General features: G+C 40.7%; 1 protein-coding gene across 2 annotated transcripts in view; it reads left to right on the top strand.

Moving 5' to 3' along the window:
- UMAD1 (UBAP1-MVB12-associated (UMA) domain containing 1) overlaps nucleotides 1–20416 on the top strand; it is a 264759-nt gene extending 244343 nt beyond the window's left edge. For both annotated transcript variants that reach the window (XM_012176385.5, XM_027968482.3), the window contains exon 4: nucleotides 17329–20416. In XM_012176385.5, the coding sequence (XP_012031775.1) occupies nucleotides 17329–17586 (258 nt within the window). In that variant the 3' untranslated portion in view covers nucleotides 17587–20416. The remainder of the gene's footprint in view (nucleotides 1–17328) is intronic.
- Nucleotides 20417–20846: the final 430 nt, after the last annotated feature.

Genomic DNA, 20846 nt, shown 5'->3' on the forward strand with positions numbered 1-20846 from the left:
GATATGATTTGCAAATATTTTCTCCCATTCTGCAGGTTGCCCTTTTACTTTCATGATAGTATGCTTTGAAGCTTAGTGTCCTTTTAATCACTTTTTGTTTAGGTTTTGGTTCAAAGCCGTTAAATAAATAGGAAGTAAAAATGCACTCGTGAGCCTTTTTAAATCAGCTATACACTTTGAGCATGAAAGCACCACTTTTATTTGTGCTACTTTGGGCATAAACAGTGATGATGTACTTCCCTTTTTTTCCTACATGTAAGAGTCCACCCAGAAGCTTGCAACTATATTGAGTCCCGGAAATGTTCTCATTCTCTTGTCTTGCCAGTGATATAATCCTCTTATATCCTCTTATAGCTGGTTCAGGAATAATGTTAAGTAGACCCAGATCATGTGGTTTGGGCCTGTTAAAGGCAACGTGTCTTCTTGGTTTCCTAAAAATAAACTGCAACCCAGGTTCCAGCCGCTTGGCACCTTTTTGCCATTGCTCACCAAGTGCCATGAGCTGGGAAATGTGAGCAGCTGAATGCAGTCAGTTGTCCATGTCTCTGGAAAATTGACCACAGAGGGTGTATTTCAGGAAGAGTCCTCTTCATCGAACAAAAGACAATATGTGGTTACTTTAAGTTCTTAAATTTAACTGGAATATATTTGGTTAAGGTAAAAAGGTTATTTTCAAAATATATCACTGAGGCTTCACAATGGTGCTTTTACAGATTAAAATAGTCTAAAGAGTCTATAATTTTAGAGTTTCTAATTCACATAAAATTAACAATATCCAGCAGGATATAAAAATGAGTCATCATACAACATCCAATGTTTTTTCCTTTTTTTTTTTTTTACGTTGGTATCTTACCATTCCTTGTGCTTTGGTTTTGAGAAAAAAAGAAAGTATGATTATTAGAAAAGTATCCTACAGCCCTTTCTAAAGGAGAAGATGCTCTTTTGGTCATTAGAAGCAATCACGGCACATTTTAAAAGGCATAAAGTGAAGTTTCCTTAGACTGGGTTGTATTTGCGAGGCAGAATGGTCTAGCAGCTAAAAGTCTGCTTCCAGAGTTAGATCAAAGTCTCTGTGTTTCAGTGTATTCCACCTTTTAAATGGAAACATTGAGATGATACAGGTGAAAAAATTCTTAGAATAGAGACTCGCAAGTAAACGCTCATGAAATGTGAACGGTCTCTGAGAGTGGACTTACATACACTATCAGAACATTAGGACCGAACCAAAATGAAGTTAATACAATTAGAATCACTAGTAACTAGTATAATTTACTTTTCAGTATTTGTCAGAACTCATAATCTAAACCCTTATTTCCATCCTCATAGGCAGGCCATAAATTATCTAGTTTCTTCAGAGACGTCCCATCATCCCACGTGCAAAGAAAGCACAGGAGGGAAACAGAGAGCTCTGGTGAACTCTGAGTGTAGAGTCTGTACATTTAAGAACACTTTTGGAAATTACAGGTGTTCATTTCCAGGCCAGTTTGGCACTGAAGCCATGGCACTTATTTTTAGATGGCTAAAGGAAAATCTGTATTGTGTTCTGAAAATGGACTCTCGCTTTCACCTCTGATGACCAGTCATTCTCACTTCCAATGAATTACCTTCTTCCATGCACATACAACTTTCTTATCTCTCTTCGATCGGATGTTGCCACTTAACTTCAGGAGAAACTCGACCTCATCACCTTACTATTTAGGAGAGTAAAACAAAAAAATCTTAATGTCCATAGTGCTCCAAATTTCCTAGAGACATTTCTAATTAAAATACTCCACTACAAATCTAGGTTAGCAATCTTGAGAGTGCTCTGAAGTACCTTCCAGATTCCTACCAAAGTTCAGTTCATACAACTTAATTTGCCTTTTTCAAGTACTAACATTTAAGATAACTTTAATATATTTTATCTAATTTGTTTAGTCACTCAGTCATGTCTGACTTTTTGTGATCCCACGGACTATAGCTTGCCAGGCTCGTCTGTCCATTGGATTTCCCAAGCAAGAACACTTGAGTGGGTTGCCATTTCTCTCTCCAGGGGATCTTCCCAACCCAGGGATCAAACCCATGTCTCCTGCATTAGTAGGTATGTTCTTTACCACTGAGCCACCTGGGAAGCCTATTGTCTATTAATAATTTATTATTATTCTAATGATAATACTAATATATAATAATTTTCCTACATCTATTTATTTCATATATATAAGACTTCTTCTCTATTATGGACTCACTGGCCTGAGAAAATACAGTCTGCTTTCTTAATATAATGGTGAATTATGAGAAGATTAGTACTTCCCTGTATGTTTCGTACTTGACTCCTAAATGTTTCTCATTATCAAAAGCAGGATGAAATTAAGTATTCTTCCATGGTAGGAATCCTTTTCATAACCACTGGAGTTCTGAGTTTCTTCTCAAGATACTGTCAATATTTTCTACAGTTATCATTTATATTGATTTCAGTGGTGTTTCCCTAAGAACGTTTACTAATACGGAAGAGTTAGGGCCTAAGTCTACTTAGAATCATGGCACTCCAGAGCTGGCTCATCTGATCCAGTTACCCCTCATTTCAGAGGAGGTGGCTGAAACACAGAGTGGCTAGATGATTTACACAAGGTCTCATGGTTTAGGTAGAAGCAGGAGTCACTGGGACTTGACCTAGTGCTGTTGGTACAAAGTCTTGCAGATTAATTTTCAACTTGATGTACCAGAAACAGTGTATATTCTGACAAGTACCTTCATTTTCCTTAAAAACTTAGGAATCCTAAAAAAGGATGGCTCAAAGAATTGATTATACATTAATCAACTTTTATGTCAATCTTGAAAGCATCTTTCAACCACACAGTGTATTGTTCTTTGAGAAATTCCAAGATGACTTGGATAAAGTTTGTTATTCTGCTGAGGCATTTAAACTGTATTTAAATTTATTAAGCTATATGAATTTCAGATTTTCCTCTGATGATTTTTTTGGATACAACTGTGGCTTTTCATTTTTAATCATTTCTTAGCATTACTCACTCTCAAGTCTGTTGAGCAAACTTTTCCCAAGAGCAGGTAATGACATCTTGCACCCTTACAAAAATACACAAAAGAATTACAGTATAGAGTTCCAGTGTGGGTGAAAGGTCTTTGAGAAATTATGGAGCTGTTTCAAACAGAATTGAAATAACATCGGTTATACTCAGATGTTAATTCATAAAGTATTAAATTGACAAGGCTCCTTTTGATTATGATTTTTAAAGCCAAGCAAAGTGTATAATAGTAAAGCATACAAATTTATTATACCTAAATAGATTTATAATTCAAAATAAGCGGGAACCATAGTTTGTTTCCCTTACTTCAAGTTCTTTCTAACTCTAAATACCTAAATAGTATGCCTATATTCATTGACTCCTGACAATCCTTTTAACATTAATTTGTAGATTTCCACTAGTTGATTTTACTGTAGCTTAAAATATTGTGCTGCAGTACACTGCAATAGGTAGAAACAACCCAGATGTGTATCAGTGGATGAATGGATAAACAAAATATGCTATGTACATACAATAGAGTATTAGTCAGCCGTAAAAAATTCTGATACATGATGTAACATATATGCATATGGCCTCTGGACACATTACATTGAGTGAAATAAGCCAAACGCTGAAGGACAAACACTATATGATTCCATTTATATGAGATACTTGGAACAGGCAAGTTGATGGAATATGATATGATAGATAGAAGTTACCAGGGGCTGGAGAAGGGAGGAATGGAGAGTTCCTTAATGGGTACAGAGTTTCTATTTGTGATGACAAGAAAAGTTCCAGAGATGGATAATGGTGTTAATTGCATGACGTGACTATATTTAATGCCACTGAATTGTACACTTATAAATGACGAGGGTCATAAACATTGTGTTGTGCATATTTCACCACAATAAAAAATATTATCCTGAGTTTGCCATGAAGTGAAACAACAGCACTGTATTTGGGGCTCTGAGTGTGCACCGAGAAGGGACCCTGCCTCCTGCCACTCCTAAGAGCCTCTTCATTCTCACACTGGGGCAGAGAAAACGCAGCTGTGTTTACTTTTCCAACCCCATCTTCTGTTTTGAAATACAACCTTTTCGCAAACGAGAGCCAAAGTCAAGTGACACAGCTTTCTGCTCCCCTCTTCAGTTTTCCAAGCACTGTTTACTGTTGTGCTAGTGGAGTTCTGGTTAGGTGCAGCGCACCCAGGTAACACTGTCACTCAGATGCCCTCTGATGGAATTTACCTAGCCTGCCTTCATGACTTCTGTGCTCAACTGGGTATGATGTGTTTCTGTCTCACTTGCATCTTTATGTGGAAGCATACAATTGTGTATTCACCAACTAGAGTATTTTCAAGTGTGTGGACCATTCCACACATCAATTTACAAGGAAACTAAGGCTTTTCTTAACTAGTATTTTCCTATTTCTCAAAAAATTGTTTCCTGAGATTAGAAAGATGTTTATATGCAGTATGAACATGAGCTCCTACTGATAATTGTTTTTGAATTCTGACTATGGAGATAACAATTGAAGTGCATCCTAAAAATTATGTATTTATGTTTTTACATAATAATGGTAAGTCAATGACAGAATACAAAATTTGCAATTAAAAGAGCTGCAAAACACATTAGCTGTCTTCAAACAACAACTTTAACATGAATTGATTAAAATGCTAATGTCAGTTCTTAAAAATGTATATTATCTTAGGTTTATGAATTTACTAAATGTTCATTTCATCAAAGCACATTCCAAAAAAGCCAGCATATAGCTATCATTTAATATTTTTAGATTTACTTTTTTGGGGGCATTTTCTACTAGTATATTATAGTAGTATTTCCATTCAATCAGTATCACATAAAACATTTGTTATATCTAATTATAAACATCTAATGATATACATTTAAACATCTAGTCCTATAAAAACAGATATATTGTCTTATCAGCTTTAAAAATAAAAGAGTATTTCATTTGCTTTCTGATTATATATGCAGACGGTTGAAGTACTTTATTGTTTTACAAAATGAAAAAAATCATTAGGATGAAATTAATATTCAGTGTGCTGAGGAAATGTGCAAGATCAGTTTTCATTGTGTTCCTTTGAAATTGACTAGAAAAAATATGATCTTGTTGCACTGCATTCTGAAGAAGTTGAATAGATATTTAAAATAAATAAAGCTATGTAAATGGGAAGTGGACTCCAGTGTGACTAACAAGGGATATCGGATTCTTCAGAACTGTGGTATACATAACAAGCTTGAAGAATTCATACACAAAAGCCTAAGCTACTGTGTAACCTTGGTTGTGATCAGACGCTATAGTTTTCTAAGCTACATATTTCATCCAGCTTGGTAGGTTTAACCTGGTAATAGGACGCTTAGTTGAACTGTTAGTTTAAACTCTGTTTTCTTTAGTCACTCAGTCTGTATTTTAGGAACTTCGTCCTCTACCCCAGATAACACTTGTCTGTAGAGAAACTTAAATTTAAGTTCTTTTAAGAAATAAAACACCCAGACAGGTAAGCCTTAAAATTGTTTCTCTTGATGACGGCCTTTATGTTAGAGAGGGAGCCTGGGGTTCTAAGTCAGGAGACCCCGGGTACAAGTCTTTGCTGGAACGTAGTGTGTGACCTTAGATAATCACTACCCTTTGAGCCTCAGAAGATGAGAATAAGAACAACAGCTTCCCTATCAGATATAGTGGGTTGTGAGATTCAAATGCAGTAACGTATGTGAGACAACTTCACAAGCCTTGTAAAGCACGAAACAAATAGTAGTTGCCATTTTTCCAAGATTCTGAACAGAACTTTTCAGATCTCCTAGATTTAACTGAATTGTGAAACTGATAAAACCAATCCAATAAGTTGTTTCAGAGAGCACTGTAGGACGCATTCATTTTAAAAACCATTACTTTTTTACGTTTAAGATTTCCCGATCATGTGGTGTCTGGATGATTTTGCTATATTTGCTTTGATTTTTTGGTGTGTTTAAGATGCTTCTTCTTTTTTTTTTTTTTTTTAACTGTAAATGGAGTTGCTTTGGAAAGTAGAAATTGCTGGGGTTCTAATCTCCTAACAAAGGGTACCACCTTCCCTCACCTGCATCCTGAGCCCATGGAGAAGTAAGGCTGAAGAGCCCAGAGACAGAGAACAAGACTGGTGCTCCCCCTTTAGACTGACAGTCTCGGTTGGACGGGGCTCAGAGTAGCAGCGAAGATGGACTTCCTCTTTCCAATAAGCTTTCCCCACTGGTCTGGACGTGGGTTAAGTCAGCACAGCACACACTCCTACCCTGGTTCCTTGTCTCCTCTAGTCCAGGTAGAGTCAGGAGAAAGACTCCCCAGGCCTCAGGATCTTGGGCAGTTCAGGTGTCCCATCTAGAAACATGGACCCTTGGCTATCTTTCACCAACAAGGTAACTCATTCTCCCTCCTGTGGGGAGTAGGGGGTGGGCAGAAGGCCAGGGTGCTTGAAGAAAAATCTCTTTTTATGGAAGTCAAAGAAGAAAGGGGCTTTTCTCTTGAACAGAGGTGAACAGAAACTAAATAAATATATTTATACTTATCCATCCCCTCTCCTACCCACTTCCTCAGCTCTTATCTCTGAGGCTCTCCTCCTCTTACAGTGAGTCCCTAGTCCTGCCACCCTGTTGCTCGTCCTATACCCCATAACCCTACCCCCAAGCACAGGGTCCCCTGCAGCCCCGTCAGACTGGACCGCATAGCTGTGGACAAATCCTGACTCCCAGGCAAGGCAGGCTGCTGCTGCAGACCGACTGTGTCCCCCACCCCCCAGATTCTCATGTTGAAACTGATCTCCAGTGTGAGAGTATTTGGAGGTAGGGCCTTTGGGAGGTGATTAGGTCATGAGGGTAAAGACTTCATGGACGAGATTAGGGCCCTTACCAAAGAGGCCCCAGGGAGCTCCCTGCCCCTTCTGCCTCGTGATGTTACAGTGAAAAGAGGGCAGTCTGTGAGCCGGAAAGCAGGCTTTACCACACACTGATTCTGCCAGCACCTTGATCTTGAACTTCACAGCTTCCAGAACCATGTGAAGTAAACTTCTGTTGTTTATAGGCTACCTCGTCTAGCAGCCTGAACAGATTAAGACAGTTGATTAAGGGGAGTTTGGAGTAGCTGAGGTTAGCTTCTGTAGCTCTCTCAGTGAAAGAAAGGTAGGTAGGTAGGTAGGTAGGTAGGTAGGTCTCTGGTGAAAATATTTCCCGAAAGGTTTCCTCTCTAAAGTTTGCGGCAGCACCTCATTGAACATCCTTTGGGAGACATATCTGTGAAGTTGTTTACTTGGCAAGTCAAGAACAACCCATCTCTTTCTTCAGGAAATAGATGTAGCTGGGGTCTCAAGTGAATTTAACATTCTACCTGATATGTGATACATGTCAGTGATAATGTGGAAAAGAGTGGGTCAAGTCTTGTTAGGAAAAAAACAAATGCAGAAATCCACAATCAACATAATATGAAGAAATTTAAATTACTTAGTCACTCACTTGGACTTCTTGGTAGGACATGTGGGTTTGATCCCTGGGTCGGGAAGATCTCCTGGAGAAGGAAATGGCAACCCACTCCAGTATTCTTGCCTGGAGAATCCCATGGACAGAGGAGCCTGGCAGGCTACAGTCCATGGGGCCACAAAACGTCAGACACAACCGAGCCACTGCACAGCAACAAACATGATCATCTCTCATGAGCCAGACATTGCTCTCATTTAAGGAAACAGAGAGGACTCTTTTGGCCCTGGCTGTGAGCTTTCCACAGTTTTACAAGGGTATGCACAGACTGTTAGGGGAGCGCTTGGACAGGGGCGGGGCTGAGGTCTGAGGAGTTAGGTGGGATAGTCTTCCTGAGAGAGTCCTGATGCACAGCAGGAGGGCAAGCAAGGTGAAGGGAGTGGGGAAGGAGAGCAAGATGTCCTGATGTAGGCAGAAATCATTGAAAAGAAGAGGGTGAGGCCCGGCGTGTTCAGATAATAGCAGTGGTTCATGGAGTGAAGAATTTAGAGGGTGGTAATGAAAGCAAGCTAGGGATGATCAAGGCCAGCTCATGCCGAATGTGCTACGATAAGGCGTTTGTGCTTTTCTCCGAAGACATGGAGGCACTGTAAGCGGGGACGAGCACGAGTCTTAGACATCACCAGCGATGGGGAGAATGTGTAATAGTATGGGGGTGTAACGCCAGCCCAGGAGGCCCTGGTGACATTCGCGCCAGGAGACCTTGGTGGCCTGCACTGAGAGGACAGTGGAGCTGAGGAGCCAGGGATGGACACGGGGAGGCATCTAAGACATCAGAGTCAGTAGGAGTCAGTCATTTACAGGATGGAGGGAGTGAGAGGGAGAGAGAAGTCAAAGATAATTCAGGTTTCTGAGTCAGGCAACCGTGTTGGCACCCTCACCGATAAAGAACATATCCTTAGAGCATTAGGTTTGGGGTAGACTTGGGAGAAAGCTGAAAGCCAGGTTTAGAACACACAGAGTTAAGATCCCTATTGAGTGTCCGAAAGAATGATGTATAATAGGGTTTGCACATACGGGTTAGGGAGTCTCGATAGAAATCTGGGCTTGAGGTTGGGGTGTGTGTGTACACGTGCATGCGTCCACATATTTACTTTGGGTGGAGGAGTAGGGCGGTAGGCACCTTAGGTATGGATACATTCCTTCAGGGAAGTGTGTTGAGGCTAAGAACAAAGGAACAGAAATGAGGCCCTGGAAAATACCACTTCAGAAACAGGCAAGAAAACCAGACAGAAGGCAAACCTAACGAGTGTTATAGAAGCCAAGAAATAAAAACTCAGAGTCACCAGCCTTAAGTGCAGCAAAGAGGTTCTGGAAGTTTTAGCACGTCAAGTCATCTTCTGAACGTAGTGACAGAATGATTATATGAGTAACCTTGAAATCAGTGGCAGTAGAGGGGCAGAGAGAGAGGCAGATGGCAGTGGGTGAGGAATGAGGCAGATAGCGAGCGTCAACGGTGGTGTCAGCCGGGCTGGGAGGCAAAGTAGAAAGAGCGGTGGTGGGGAGGGGAGCGGAGGAGGTCAGTGGGTGAGGTGCCAGGGGTCCGTAGAGACGCGGGGAGAATTTTCTGTAAATGGAGAACTGCCTGTATGAAAGATGAGCAATTAGGGGCCACCTTCTGATGGAGGAAGAGTGGGGACAGAATGGCTGGGCAGCACCAGGAAAGGGTCCTCTTTGGGCAGGAGGAGGGCAGCTTGCCCACGACGGCAGGAGAGGGGCACAGGTGGGGGCGAAGGCGGGTGAGGCTTGTGAACGTAGCAGGTAGGGGGGATCCTCAGCGGATGGCTCCTGTTTTCTCTATGATAAGAAGGAGGCTGGCCACGTGCTGACAGCAGGGAGGAAGGTGACGATGTTGGGCCAGAGAAGAGAAAGGGCGAAATCCATGCTGTCAAGGGGTGGGGAGGACGTCCTGGGAAAATCGGAGATCTCTGGACAGCATAAGATTAAAGATCATGATTTTTTTAAATATATGAAGTGTTTAAATGTCTTTTTTAAAAGAATCACTGAAACAGCCCTTTATATTTTCAAAACCAGTATAAAACCGGATCCCCCGCTGCACACTGCGTTTCTTGCTGGTTCATTTCCTAAAATGCTCCTCTTCCCTCTTTCCACTTCTCCCCCACTCCAGTTGGCTGGTACTAAAGATTTTCCGGCTTTAGTCAAGCCACTTTTCCAAGAATACATGGAACAGATTACAGAGGCAAGTGCCAGCCAGCTTGCTTCCCCTTCTTCACTTGTATACGTTCAGCTGGAGTTCTGAAAAGAGGAAGTCAAGAAAACTTTATTCTTTTTTAAAGATGGGAGAAGCAGGAAGCACAGGCAGGTGGAAACACTGAGGGGGAAAAAAGAAAAAGGGAGCAAACACTGAAACAAGAGTATCAAACCAAAATGCAAACTGAAATGATGTCCTAGATCAGAGAGAAGAGGGAGCAAAGAAAATACCTGCTTTCTAACCCAGCATCTTAGTTTGCTCCTAAAATATGTAGCATCCTTGATCTGGGAGCCCAAGTCGCATGGAACACAGCCACTTTCTGTGCCTTCAGCTCTCTTCTGCCTCATTTATTTGCATCAGCAATGAAGTATTCTGGGCTTTTCTTTGTTTCTTTGGACCAACCCCTTAATTTAAAAATCAGGTCGAAGGAATCAGAGAAACAAGGGGGCCAGATTCCGTGCCATTCACAGTATTTAATGGGTGCTTGTTATGTTCAGGTACAGTTGTTCTGGGTAGTGGGGATTTGCAGAAAAATAGGAAGTAGTCTCTACATTTGCAGTATAATTTCTCCCAGCTGAAGGGAGACCACTGCTTAGGACTCAGGTAGGCAGAAGAGCCCAATCCTCTGGCTTTTATCAGCTAGCCAGACAGTTACTGGCAAGTAGCTTCTTAGAAGAAATAAGAAGTTTGGGTCCTGTCTGCAGTGTGCCATGCTTGTATCACCTTTTTCTAACCTCTCGTCCCCTGATACTTCTGACTCAGAGTTGCCCCCCTTCCTGCCCTCAAATCAAGACACCGATGTGATGCAAGCAGATACCAGCTGAAGCCAAAATAGAATGGATCGTTATCTGGGGAGATAAAGCGACAGGAGTACGGTGTTCCCTGTTCAAGCTATTGTTCAAAGGAATATGTCTTTTATTTATAGACATAAAATTTAAAGGCATAGACAGCCAAAGCTTGGTATTACCTCTTCTTCCTCTAACTCGTTTCCTAGAAATACACTTGATATAGCTACCTTCTTTGTATGTAAATTGAATGTGTTAGATGAGTGTTTTATACCTGGTTTCATGTTCTTTTAATAGGTTCTATTACTGTTGGGGTTAAGGCTGCTTTCTAAATTTTAATGCTTCAGTATTTTGCTTTTATAGGACACTATTTTATCTGTACTTATCTGAGGCACAGGTTACTGAAAAAGGCAGGAGGTTTTAAAAGATGCCAAATATAGGTGCCATTCATATTAGTAAACTTATTTATACTTAAGTCAGGTATGGCTAAGCAGATGAAGTCTCCAAATTGTCAATGGGTTTGCAAAGTCGGCAACCCTTTATAGATTTCCTGGTGGTTAGTGGGGCCTTTGTGCCAGGAAAAATGTAGTAGTAGTCTGCTCTTAAACCTGCATTTTCTTGCTTCCACACACCCAAGAATGAAGTTCAGAAGGACGCCACTAACCTTCTGATGCTCTGGAGAGGTGACTTCATTTTTCTGAGCCTTGACTAAAAATTGTTACATGCCTCGTATTTTCAGAGTGTGTTTTTCCTTAAGCTCTGAGAAGATTTTACAGATTGAGCCTCATGAATTTTTACAGCCCTTCTGCAAGAAAGGGAGGAATAGAGCCTATAAACCACTCTGAATCATTCAAAGCAAAGATAAGAGAATGTAAGGAGCCCAAGATACACTTGGCTAGCCCATTTTTAACAGGTTAACTGATGAACAAGAAGTAATTTTTATACAGACATGAAAACACCTGGTTATTTGTAAATGATGTAGATAAGGAAATTTATTTTCTCCCTGAGATTAAAAAATGATTCCGACATGGTATACTCTCACTTACCCTTGTAAGGGCAAACTTAATTTGAAAAAGCATTATGAAAGCTACATTATAGGAAGGACCTTATATTCAAGAGTATCATCATATCAGTAATTCTGGGAGCAAGATTAGTCACAAAAATAATGACTATGCTTTATGAGCATAATATTTGAAGTAATTTTTTAAAAATTTGGCTATAAACCGCAAGGTTAATTGATTCTTTTCTTCCCACTCTATTGTGGTTGACATACTCATTCTTCCCTTTAAAGACCCATTTTATTATGCAAATGGAAAAAAACTGAAAGGCTTTGTGTCGGAGCGAGAAGGCTGCTTTTTGCTGGGGGACTCATGCACCTGTTTCAGCCCTCAGCCCCCACCGCTGCTGCCATTGGCTGCCAAGTCCGGGACTTGGTGATCAGGGTTAGTAGGTGTGGGGTCCTTGAGTTTTGACTCCCATCCCCTTTGTGACTTACTCTTATTTCGCTGTCTAATTTCTCCCCTTCCAACTCTCAGCATGCCAGCAGCAGCTGCATCGTGGCACTTGCCCTGCTGCCAAGAGGGCAGGCGGCCTCCTTGGAGACTGTACTGTGCATTCTAGCCAACTGTTAAGAGCGAGATGCTGGAATCAAGACATACAGACCGCTGATACTCAGATCCTTCTAGGGGGCATTTAATGGAATAGTGTGTGCATGGTATTTTTTTAATTTAAATTTTGGAAACTTTTTACTATGCAAAGCCTTCCAACATATACAGAGGAAGAAAGAATACTGTAATACATGCCCACGTTCCTTTCTGTCTGTCCTCTTCACCCATCATCAACACACAGACCATCTTGTTTCACTGAGCATGCTGTTTTCCCCATGGTTTATCCAGGCTACTGGGAGATTTGTTTCCAGGGAGAAATCTTTCTTAAATTATGCTTTCTTTTCCATCCTTCTTCAGTCTAAAATCTGTCCCCTTAATGATTTTCTCAATCCTTTCTTCCTAAAGGTAAGAGATATGAGGGTCTCTCTTTTTTTTTTTCTTCTAAATTAAGCTGAGATGCTACTAAGCCAAGTAACTATCATGTTTTCCCCTAAATTTTTGAGGCTTTGTTCATTCAGTTACCCAGTCTACCAAAGCATGGCTGAAGTGTGCTTAGAATATAGAGTTTTTTCATGGTAACTGAATTTGAAACTCATCTCCCATCCAAGTATTAACCAGGCCTGACCCTGCATAGCTTCCAAGATCAGATGAGATTGGGTGCATACAGGGCAATATGGGTAGTAATAGGACACGCCCTACAGAGCTGTTGTAAGACTTAATACTTAAGTGTTTAATACGTGCTAGTTGCTATCATCGTCACCACCACCATCTTTTGCCCTCACTGTTCATTTGACAGACAGAGAACTGAGGCCCAGGTGGATGAAGCAGCCTCCGTCAGGTCAGATGGCAGTTTTATCAGAAGAATTTGAACAAGAAGCCACATGTCTCAGTTCCTTTATTGTACTAGATACGCTCTCGTCCTCAAGGAATTATGCTCTGACAGCAAGAATGATTTGTAAAGGCAAGGGAAGAGGATTAATAATAGCGTGAACAAAGGAAAAAATAGCGCTGCCAGAGGTAAACCTCAGAAGCTTGTATGTTTAGAAAACAGAGTGCTCTGGGTCACATGCCTCCTTTTTCAGTGGGAAGGTGAGATTTTAGGAATGCTTTTGTTTAAGAAAGGAGATGATCCGGCTAATGAAACTGAAGAACACATTCAGTACTCAAGGGAGAAAGAGAAGAAAGCTCAAGCATGGGATGTGATCAGCAGACCTAAGGAACTTTTGCCTGTGAGATTAAGAGAGAAGACAAGCTCTAAGAGGAGAGGGGAAGGCAAGATTGTTTGAACCATCCATGAATGTCAAAAACAAAAGGACTGGATGGATCCTGGACTTTACGTAAAGCCAAAAGGGGTCTGACGTTTCTAAAGTTTTTATTTATCACTGACTTTAGCATGTGCTCAGGATTATTCTACTTACTTACGATTATTCATACAATTTTCATAACAACTCTATAAAATAGGCACTAATATTGATTTCCTAGCAGCTAAGGAGAAAGACACAGAGAAGTTAAATAACTTGTCCTGGGCCATTTGTTTATTTTTAAGCAGGATTTGTACCCAGCCCAAATAGTCTGACTCTAGAATCTGTGTTCTTAAACACTCTGCCATGCTGCTCCATGGTAACCAAAGCCCTGGTGTTTGCATAATATTGAGGAAACCAGTGTATAGTGATGCCCTTTAAAGAGGCTAGAGTCCTGGCATTGTTACTCACCAATGCCTGTACTCTTGGCTGACGCAAGGACACGTAATATTTAAGTCCCAGTTAGGTTTCAGGAGGCAGACTCTGCTCGGTCAGTGCATACATGGACCTGTCTAATAAGATTCGTCACTGGGTGATGTTACATTTGTTCTAGTTGCCATCCTACGAAAGTACTCTGGTGATTTATTTTCACATGAAGCTGTAAAACAACCCTGATAGGGATGTGTCTGGTACCTTCATTCATTCATTCACTCACTGCCCAAGTACTTCTTAAGAGCCTCTGTTCTAGATGTTGGGGGGATGCCAGTGAAGAGAGCAGTTCCTTCTCTGCAGAGTCTCCACGGAGTTTTCCTTTCTTAGGGGCCTCTTCTCTTCAGCATATAAACTACCATTATTGCTCCCAACTTCCAGAACAAAAAGAAAAATCAAGAGAAAGTTGTCTTGGCCCTCCTTTCCTTTCCAGCTACTGGCCATGTCTCTTTCCCATTTGCAGCATCCCATTTAGAAAGTAGCCTATTCTCGTATTGGTCTTCACTTTCTCTCCTCCTTCTGTCTTCTAAACATACAACCAAGCTGACTTCCTCCACCAGATCGCACGAGCTCCAGGCTTGACTCACACCCCCTGTCTTCTAACCGCTCCCCTTAGATGTCTGCCCACCCTGGCTTCACCCCAGACTCCACTTTTGCTCTCACAGGCCACCGTCCATTCCATCAGCACACCCTACTGGCTTTAGCCTTTGCTGCTGCTGCTGCTAAGTCGCTTCAGTCGTGTCCGACTCTGTGCGACCCCATAGACGGCAGCCCACCAGGCTCCCCCATCCCTGGGATTCTCCAGGCAAGAACACTGGAGTGGGTTGCCATTTCCTTCTCCAATGCATGAAAGTGAAAAGTGAAAGTGAAGACGCTCAGTCCTATCTGACTCATAGCGACCCCCATGGACCGCAGCCCACCAGGCTTCTCCATCCATGGGATTTTCCAGGCAAGAGTACTGGAGTGGGGTGCCATTGCCTTCTCCTTTAGGTCTCTCCAAAGCTCAGCCACTTTCTCTCGCTTTTACTATCACAGCCCTAATCTACATCACTATCATCTCTCTTTCCCAGCTTGTCTTCCAACTTCCTTCCCCAACCCTTATATCCCTCACTGCCTGCTATCAACACGGAAACAAAACAGTTCTTTTAAGATGCCTGACAGAGTATCTCCTCTGCAGAATACGCTCTTAAAAAAAATATAATCCCACATATAGTGTATAGTGAAGTCGCTGAGTTGTGTCCGACTCTTTGTGACCCCGTGGACTGTAGCCTACCAGGCTTCTCCATCCATGGGATTCTCCAGGCAAGAATACTGGAGTGGGTTACCATTTCCTTCTCCAGGGGATCTTTCTGACCCAGGGATCGAACCCGGGTCTCCCGCATTGGAGGCAGACACTTTAACCTCTGAGGCACCAGGGAAGCCCATACAACATTATAAATGAATCTCATAATACCACACTGGATGAAAAAAGCCACAAACGTAGAGACTTTACACTGTATGGTTACCCTCATTTAAAACATAAAAAATAGGTGGACAGTCTATACAGTAAAAGTCGGGATGGTGACTGAGGGGGTAGGCAGTTGACTGTGAATGAAAGAGAACACCACGAGAGCCATTTCTGTTTATCTGGGTTCTAGTATTTTGCTGGTTAAAATGCACCAGCTATGCACTTACGATGTACTCCTTTTCTGTAGTTTGCACTTCCATAAAAAGTTTTATAAAATTGTTATTTCTTACACAGAAAATCATTTGTTTCTAGACTTAAGAGAGAGGAATTTATCAGCATTTATAGCCATTTTAGTATAAGGCCTCCTCAGGCAAAAGTCTTGTCCACTCTCTTTTATTCACCAAATATTTGCTGAGCACTAGACACTGGATCTGGCATTTGGGATACAGCAGTGAACATTAAAGAAAAAAACTGCTTAAGCTTCTGAGGGATGATAATCAGAATAAAGCAGAGAACAGACCACCAGGTGCCAAGAGAGGGCAGAAGCAGGAGAGGCGGGTGGAGGATGCTGGAGGGGATGCGGTGAGGGCTCAGGGCGCAGTCTAATGAGACAGCCAGGAAAAGCCGCATTGAGAAGGTGGCGTTTGGGCCAACACTGGGAAGGATTGGATGGAAGGAGCCCCATGCGTATCTGGGAGAAGGGTCTGGAGGGTCCAGCCTGAGGCAGAAATGGGCTGACTATGCAAGAGCCGTGGCGGGACTAGAGGAGTCCAAACAAGGACAGACCAGCCAGGCTGGTGTCAGGGAGATGCCTGTGGCCCACGGTGGTGGGCCTTGTAAAGGCTCAGGACTTTGGTCCTGCATGAGACCTTGCGAAATGGGGAGTAAATTTTTGCCTGACCTGGTTTGGGTTAGGTGTGGGCTGCTTGCAGTGGGAGGCTTTTCATTGTCCATGCTGCTACTGGTGACCGGATGCCAGCTTGCTGTGCCTGCTCAGGGCTTGCACGGAGTGCTACTGTGAACTTGTGCTGCATGTCTTTTGGTAAACTTGTAAGAGACACCAATTTTAAATAAATCGAACAAAATATATCAATTCTTCTTATTTGAATAACTTACATAATAACATAGCATTTTAGTTTCATCAAAGGCAGCTTATCAGTCACTAGTTCAGTGCATGTTAGAAGTCAGTTCCCAAGTACACGTGAGGGCAAAGCAGGAGCGCATGAAAGGCAGAGAATACAGAGATGGGCACAATGGATTGTGTTCCCCCAAGGACCCTAGATTCTCTTTGGGGTTAAGACGTAAGCACATGAAACTACAGCTAGCGAAGACGCATAAAGGAAACGCCAAATACTAGCCCGGGCAAGCTGCCCTGTAACCGTGCTGAAGCGGGCAAGGTCACTTTGGCTGTGTTGATAGAAGATTTCAGAAAGAAGCTGGGGATTCTGTGGAGCCTGAAAGCTGACGTCAGACTTGGAAAAGCAGCGAGAGAGACTTTGTGGACGTGATCTGGGCTAGGGAAATGGCAAGAGTGCCCATCTGTATCAGAGGGGCCTGTGGGTGGTTCATCTGAGTAAGGGTGGGGCTTCGGATTCATTTTAACACCTAGGAGATATATAGATGGATGTGTTTCTCGAGTAAGTAAATAGCGGCGTTCCGATCTGAGAATGGGCTTCCCTGGTGGTTCAGTGGTAAAGAACCTGCTTGCCAATGTAGGAGAGCTCCAGGAGACGGGGCTTCAATCCCTGGGTTGGGAAGATCCTAGCGAGAAAGAAATGACAACCCACTGCAGTATTCTTGCCTGGAGAATCTCATGGACAGAGGAGCCTGACAGGCTGTAGTCCATAGGGTCACAAAGAGGTAGACAGGACTGAGCAACTAAGCAATGACAACCTGGGACTATTTATATACTCCACATTTCTCAATCACCTTGATACGTTAATGCCACGCTTTGATATATTAATGCCATATAACCTCAAAGTCCATAAGATCAAAATGACTTACATATATATGTGTTTTTAGACTGGCAAAGAAAACTCATCCAGTGTGACTGTAGCAGGGCCTGAGACGGAAAACAAGGCAGGCCAGACCCTGGAGAACAGCTCACTAATGGCCGAGCTCCTGAGCGACGTACCCTTCACCTTGGCCCCACACGTGCTGGCCGTGCAGGGCACCATCAGTGATCTTCCTGACCACTTACTCTCCTATGATGTCAGCGAAAACTTGTCAAGGTTTTGGTATGATTTCACTCTTGAAAACTCAGTACTCTATGGTTCATAATCTTTATGTCTGTGTACACCTTAACAAACTTTGAAACAAAAGTTTGCCGATTTTATTTAACTTGTCTGATGTTTTTTGTAAAGGCCCTTAAAGGTCCTCGGAAAGCAAGGATCATGAAGCAGATAATAATATATTCATTGCTCTATTTTTTTAGAATAAAGCATATTTGTATAAAAATTAAACCTAAGATCTACTTCCTTTTCCCCTAGTAATAAATACAAAGATTAATTTATCAAGGTTTTTTGAAAGATATTGTCAACTAGTCTCTCAAAATATAGCACCTCACATGTATCTTAGAAAAATTGAAAAAGAACTGAGGCTTTTTTTATTTTTTAATTTTTTTTTGGCACAACTCTGAAATCTCTACTTAGAGTGTGACTTCTCTGGTTTGGAGGAAAACTTAATGTTATCCCCTTTCTCCTTCCATTGTGTTTATGAATGAATTCAGACCAAAAAAAAAAAAAAAGTTGCTAGTTAGCTTAATTTCTTTAATCTTAATTTAGACATTGATGTGGAAATTTACAACTTTTCCTAGAAAGCAGTAGTAGTTAGCTGAGACAAGAACACTGTATGAAGAATGTTCCAGGTACTGGTTTCTTTTGAATGACAGCTTTTCCTTAAGCCCATGGCAGTCTTCTCCACCTTGATGGAGACCCAGGTTCCTGCCTTTATTTTTTGCTATTTCATGGTTTGCTCTCTCACCAGCTTTACAAGAACATCCCCTGCTTCTGCCTCAGTTGGCATTTTCTCTCCTTACCTCCTGTATTTCTGGTTTATGAAGAGACCCGCATTCCTTTCCAGCCTCTCTGCCTCCCAGAGAAAAGAAGCTTGTGATGATATGTATTATTGCTGATAAAGCCCTTATTCAGACATTTGTTGGCCACAACACAGATTGAAATGTTTTACTGCCAGAAAAACTACAGCTGATTCGTTTCCAGCTAGAGTGCAGGCAGAACATCTAGACAGGGCTTTTAGTTTGTGACTATCCATTGTCTCTTCTGACTAAAATAGACAACTGCCACTGGCCCATAAACTATAAAGGGAAGAGATGCGATAGAGTATTTTCTATGCCTTGGAAAATTTAAATTACATCTGTTCCGATTAGTGGCAATACAGTTTTTTGACTCTGTGCCAAATCTTATATTTTTCATGAAGATAGAGTGCCATAGCAAAACTAAACGCTGTGCATAATAATGCCTGAATTAAGTTTTACTGTGGCTTGCGTGTTTGTTTAATAAATGTGGCATGGTCTTGATAAACTGTTACATGATTTAAGAGTTAAATGTACATTTATATTGATAAAAGTTTGCTTTATTTACAAATAATGGTACCATCTGAGGTGAATGATTAAATCAGATCTTTACATAGTTTTCATAAAACATCAGTCTAGGAAATCTAATTTATTACTAAGACAAATGTGAATATTTTATAGCAGTTTTTGTGAAAACATTTTTTTCAATATTCATGTGAATATACCTTAACACCAAATGTAAGCATGTCATCAATTTGTCTGATATGTGTTAAATTTTGTCTGAAGTACTTATACATTTCATTTATATGTATGTCTACCATGTTTAATTATTCTTATAAGTATTTTAATTTGTCTATAAAAGATAAATAAACATTAATTTTAAAAAACTGATTTTTTTTAATATTTTCAGATCCAGAAATAATAGTTTTCTTTGTGTTATTCATATCTGAGTGCAAGTTACTGATTCTTTGAGAGGCTAAGATTTAAGTACATAGTTATTGTAGTGCAGAGAAAAATGAAATTTCCTCTGATATGTAGGTAAAATGACTAGTCCTCGATCCTTAAGACTACAGGGATTTGGGAGAAATCACATTAACAGCTCAAGGTAGATCTCCATCATCACAAAATTCAGTAAAGCCCAGTGTTACTGTCCTGTTTTTAACAAAACATTGTAAACATGGCCATTTTAATTTTCTTACTCTATATATAAATCAGTGGTTACTCTTCTAAAACTGAAAAAACATTAGAAATCAACTATCCAACTTCATTTTACCCAAGAGAAACTTGAAGCCTAGAAAGGTGAAGTGATTTAAGTCACCTCATTAGTGATAAATATTTACTTGAATAGTGTTAATAATTTTGATATAAATTATAACAAAGTTTGTATGCTCTGGTATATTTGAGGCAGCCAGAGGTTGTAATGATTTACACTTAAACAGCTGTGAGATTTGGAGTTAGTGCCCCAATTTCAAGAGTCCATAATAATGGTATGCACTTTACAGGGTTGTGTTAGGGTTTTAGATGCTGTATGTTAAATGCCTAACAACAGAAAGCTTGAAAACAACATAGGTGTTCCGGAAACAGAGCTCTTATAATTCTTATTACTAACCACACACACACAGCAGTCTGATTAAATGCAAAATACTAACTGACCTGCTTAAAGTGTATTATAAAAATAGCTACCTACATTTATTGTAGAGCCTTCCCACCCCATTATTTTTTTCTATTAAATACCTCACTAAGGAAAACATTGCTGAAATAGGTTGGTTGACTCCTCTGTAATTCCTTAGTTAAGACTTCCACAGGGAACATTTTCTTTATTCCTCTCTTTATCATGCATCATGGTCCCTTTCCTCAATATAAGTAATCATTATAAAATACTGTTGATACAGAATGTACAAGAAACTTTAGTGAATTTTTAACCCTAAAATATATTCAGGAAGTTGCATATTTCTTTTTCAGCTTCTTTACTGACATTTGTATTCTTTAGAGAGGTGATTCTGGCCAGTTTATTAATGTGGTTAATTAAATTGTGCTTGAACTTTTAAAATTGTACCATTAAATGTTAATAAGAGAGCATTTTTTGTTAACATTTCTAGAAACACAAGTAGTTTTTTAAGTAAACATTCATTGATACTACTTTTTTTCTCTTTATCAAAGTAAAATGATAAATTGGGAACAGTATAAATGGAAAACTAATTCAAAAAGATACATGTACCCCAGTGTTCATAGCAGCAGTGTTTACAACAGCCAAAACGTGGGAGCAAACTAAATGTCCATCAACAGAGGAATAGATAAGGAAGTTGTGGGGGGGTGGGTGGTCTGGGGGTGTGGGTATGTAATGGAATATTACTCAGCTATTTCAAAAAGAATGACATAATGCCATTTGTAGTACTATGGATGGACCTAGAGATTATCGTATTAAGTGGAGACAGAGAAAGACAAATATGTGATATCACTTATATGTAGAATCTAAAGAAAAATGGTACACATCAACTTAGCTACAAAA

The sequence above is a fragment of the Ovis aries genome, chromosome 4, assembly GCF_016772045.2.
Source record: "Ovis aries strain OAR_USU_Benz2616 breed Rambouillet chromosome 4, ARS-UI_Ramb_v3.0, whole genome shotgun sequence".
Lineage (NCBI taxonomy): Eukaryota > Metazoa > Chordata > Mammalia > Artiodactyla > Bovidae > Ovis > Ovis aries.